This window comes from Neopelma chrysocephalum, unplaced genomic scaffold (genome assembly GCF_003984885.1).
Source record: "Neopelma chrysocephalum unplaced genomic scaffold, ASM398488v2 Primary Assembly neopelma1_96661, whole genome shotgun sequence".
Taxonomy (NCBI): Eukaryota; Metazoa; Chordata; class Aves; order Passeriformes; family Pipridae; genus Neopelma; species Neopelma chrysocephalum.
In genome coordinates, this window is record NW_020925306.1 from 1,239 (window position 1) to 4,499 (window position 3,261).

Below are 3,261 nucleotides of genomic sequence, written 5' to 3' on the forward strand. Positions count from 1 at the left end.
GAGAAAACTACATATTTCCAGCATGTATATTATTTTTAGAAGAGGGAGAGGGGAGAGTCTTGGACCATTGATTACTTTCATTTTGCTCCCCTTAGACTGTTGGCTGTGTATGTGAAACTTATAATGAAAAGAGGGTTGCCCTGCCCAGGTGCTCCCAGAACATGTACTGTAATTCTTTGTATATAGAAGAAAAATTACTGTAAAGTAAAGTTTAACTTTACTCTCGATGTCCTCTTGTGGTTTGTCTTGCGGAGGGGGGCGGGGGAGGGATGGGAAACCCCCAAAAGCCTCGTGCACAGGGGGCAGCTCAGACCACAATGTGTTTTATTTACATTGTACATCTTGAGAGAAGACGCTTAAATAAATCTGCAAAGAATTGAGCATCTCCGAGAGAATAAGTTACCGGCCGCTGCTGGGCCACAGCAGCTCCCACCAATGCCACAGGTGGCAGGGAGGGGGTCCCTGGGGGTGTCAGTCCATAGATCCTGGCACTGCACGGCAGCCCTGTGCCACTCCACATGCCAGGAGGAGAGCAGTCCACAGGCCTTGTGCCCTGGCACGGACAGGCCCCAACAGCTAAAACACAGCAGGTAAAACACCGGAGGCATCCGGCGCGCGCCAGCTGCCCGGCCGGCAGCAGCGGTTCCCTTTTGGCACAAGGGCTCAGTGGTGGCAGCAGCTGTAAAAGTAGGGACTGCTCCTCTGGCCCAGGTTGACACTCTTGTCCTCTGGAAGAGAGCAGGAGCAGCAGGCTGCTGGCACATCCACGCCACAAAATGCTGTGTGGCAGCCCCATAGCTGCTGGTCCCAGGCGTGGGCCCCAGCAGGTCCCGTGGGGAGTGTTTGGTGCCCCATGGAGAAGCAGCAAAGCCCAGGGCCACAGCACAGCCCAAGGCAATGGCACAGCCCAGGGTGGGAGGTGCAGCCGGGCTGAGCACGCTTGGGCAGGCCTGGTGAAGAGCTGAGCCAGTCCTGCAGCCTAGCAAGGCTCCTGGCCACAAAAGGCCATCATGGCCCAGCTGGGTGGATGCGCTGAGCCTGGCCTAAGCAGGGACGAGGACGCTGTGATGGGACCCAACCTCCAAAGGACAATCCCCGGCACGGAGCTGCAGCAGCCCCAAGCAGGGCAGAGGTGAGGAAGGGCCCTGCCAGACCCCCCATCGCTCATACTCCACACTCAGCAGAGGCACAGGCATCTCCCAGCACAAGAGAGGGTGCCTGGGGAGGGACAGTTCCTATCCACTCACCTGTCATCACCTGGAAGGCGGAGAAGTTGACGTAGTCCTCGGCCACCTTCTGGAACAGCTCATCTGTGGGGGAGAGGTGGCACAGTGGGTGTGGGTGCCCCCGCCAGGCAGAGCCCCTGCTCTGCCCAGGGCATGACCCCAGCGAGGGGCTACTCACCCACGCTCTGGCCCGTCTTACTGGAGGTCTCAAAGTGGTCTGCTTTGATCTCTGAAACAAGGGTCCAGGTTGGCACTTGCTGCAGGTGCAGGATATGGCCCAAGGGCTCAGCTGCCCCCAGAGTCACCCCTCGGGCACAGCTGCTGACAGGGGGCTGGCAGGGACCCAGGGCAGGGCTCCTGGCCCCTTGGTCCAGCTGGCCACGTGCCTGCCCATGTCAGGACATGCTGTGCCCAGGGAGGTCCCTGGTAGAGCTGACGCCTCACCACACACAGAGCCCTGGTGCCACCGGATCTGCTGCGGGCCCAGGGCAAGGGCTCACACACAGATCCATCCCCCGTGCCCCCCACCCCCTGTGCTGCGGGAGCCCCAGGAAGGGCCAGCAGTGGCTGTACCATCAGCATAGTCCTGCACATCATGGAAGTCAATCCCCCGCTTCCTCCTGTCCTCCTCCAGCAGGTCACACTTGGTGCCACACAGGTAGATCCGGCAGCCCTGGGGGAGGGAGAGGGATGGGAGGGATGTGCCCATGTCTTCACCAGCAGCCCCCCTGCCCCACAGTGAAGCTGTGCAGCCCCCCAGCACCCCTGTACCTCCTCGCAGTTCTGCAGCTCATTCACCCAGAACTTGGCTCGCTGGAAACTGCCACTGTCGGTGAGATCTGGGGAGAGAGAGGGGTCAGGGTCTATCCAACACTTTCCTCAGTGCCTGACCCACCAGTGCTGCCACCACTCTGTCCCAGGATCCTGGGACGTCCCCATCCTCCATGCCCTTACCATAGCAGACGATGGCAGCCCGGGCCCCCCGGTAGTAGATGCGGCTCATGGCCTCATAGCGCTCTGAGCCGGCCGTGTCCTGTGGGACACAAGGAAGTGCTTGGCAGGTGACTCTTGGAGATCCATGAGCCAGGGGGTGGCTGGGGATGTCAGCACAGCCCTCGTCTCTGCACTTACCCAGATGCCCAGGGTCACTGTCTGCTCCCCCACGGACATCACCTTGGCCACGAAGGCTGCTCCAATCGTCTGGAAGTGAAGCAGGAGGAGCAGTGGGGACTGGCCCAGGGATGCCCAGAGCATCTGGCCTTGGAACATGGTGAGAACCGGCCCGGGAACATGGGGAAACACACCCGGGGATGTAGGAGGAGCAAGTACGGAAACAAGGGGACCAACCCACAGGCATGGGAGGGACGTGGAGGGGCTCCAGCCCGGGCATGGCAGGAGACAACATGAGGGGACATCGTGCCAGGGATGTGGTCTCACATTGCCAGAGACACGGTGAGGGCACGGGCGGGATACGGGGGGCACCAGCCCGGAGATCGAGAGGGGTGAACACGAAGGGACCACCCTGGGGACATGAGAGCGACGCGGGGGACACCGTCGTGGGTACGTGGGAGGCACCGCGCCGGGGACACGGTGGGGAAACGAGGGGACCGACCCGCGAGTGCCGGAGGGGTGGAGGGGTCCTATCCCGGGGACGGCGGGGGACAACACGAGGGGACACCGTCCCGGGGATGTGGAGGGACACGGCGGAGGAGCGAGGGCACCGACGCGCGGACGGGCCACACAAGGGGCTCATCCCGGGCAGACGCGGGTGACGCGATGCCGCGGAGGCGCCGCAGCAGCACCGCGGCGGCGCTGTCGGTGCCCGTGTGTCACTCACGTTCTGGTAGGGCCCGGCGCGGAAGCGGCCGTGGGCGCAGCGCTCCACCAGGCTGCTCTTACCCACGCCCTCCTGCCCCAGCAGCACCACCTTGGCGTCCACCCGCCGCCCGCTCATCCTCGCGCCGCCGCCGCCGCGGGCGGGGCCGCTCCGGGCGGGGCGGGCCCGGAACCGGGCGGGGCGGGCCCGGACGTGCGC

At 63.2% G+C, this 3,261-nt stretch overlaps 1 protein-coding gene across 1 annotated transcript; it reads right to left on the bottom strand.

Moving 5' to 3' along the window:
• Window positions 1-307: 307 nt before the first annotated feature.
• RAB24 (RAB24, member RAS oncogene family) lies at window positions 308-3,205 on the bottom strand. The gene is made up of 8 exons (XM_027708986.1): window positions 3,064-3,205; window positions 2,358-2,426; window positions 2,181-2,259; window positions 1,998-2,065; window positions 1,800-1,899; window positions 1,405-1,455; window positions 1,248-1,310; window positions 308-728 (listed from the first exon to the last, which is right to left on the bottom strand). The coding sequence occupies exons 1-8, from the start codon at window positions 3,178-3,180 to the stop codon at window positions 664-666; spliced, it is 612 nt and encodes a 203-aa protein (XP_027564787.1). The 5' UTR covers window positions 3,181-3,205; the 3' UTR covers window positions 308-663.
• Window positions 3,206-3,261: the final 56 nt, after the last annotated feature.

Excerpts from the sequence above, each read along its gene's own strand:
- RAB24 (XM_027708986.1), bottom strand. The coding sequence starts at position 3,180 with ATGAGCGGGCGGCGGGTGGACGCCAAGGTGGTGCTGCTGGGGCAGGAG. Across the intron at positions 1,900-1,997 it reads AGCTGCAGAACTGCGAGGAG|GGCTGCCGGATCTACCTGTG; the intron begins GTACAGGGGTGC and ends TCCCTCCCCCAG. Across the intron at positions 1,456-1,799 it reads TGTGCAGGACTATGCTGATG|AGATCAAAGCAGACCACTTT; the intron begins GTACAGCCACTG and ends CCCTTGTTTCAG.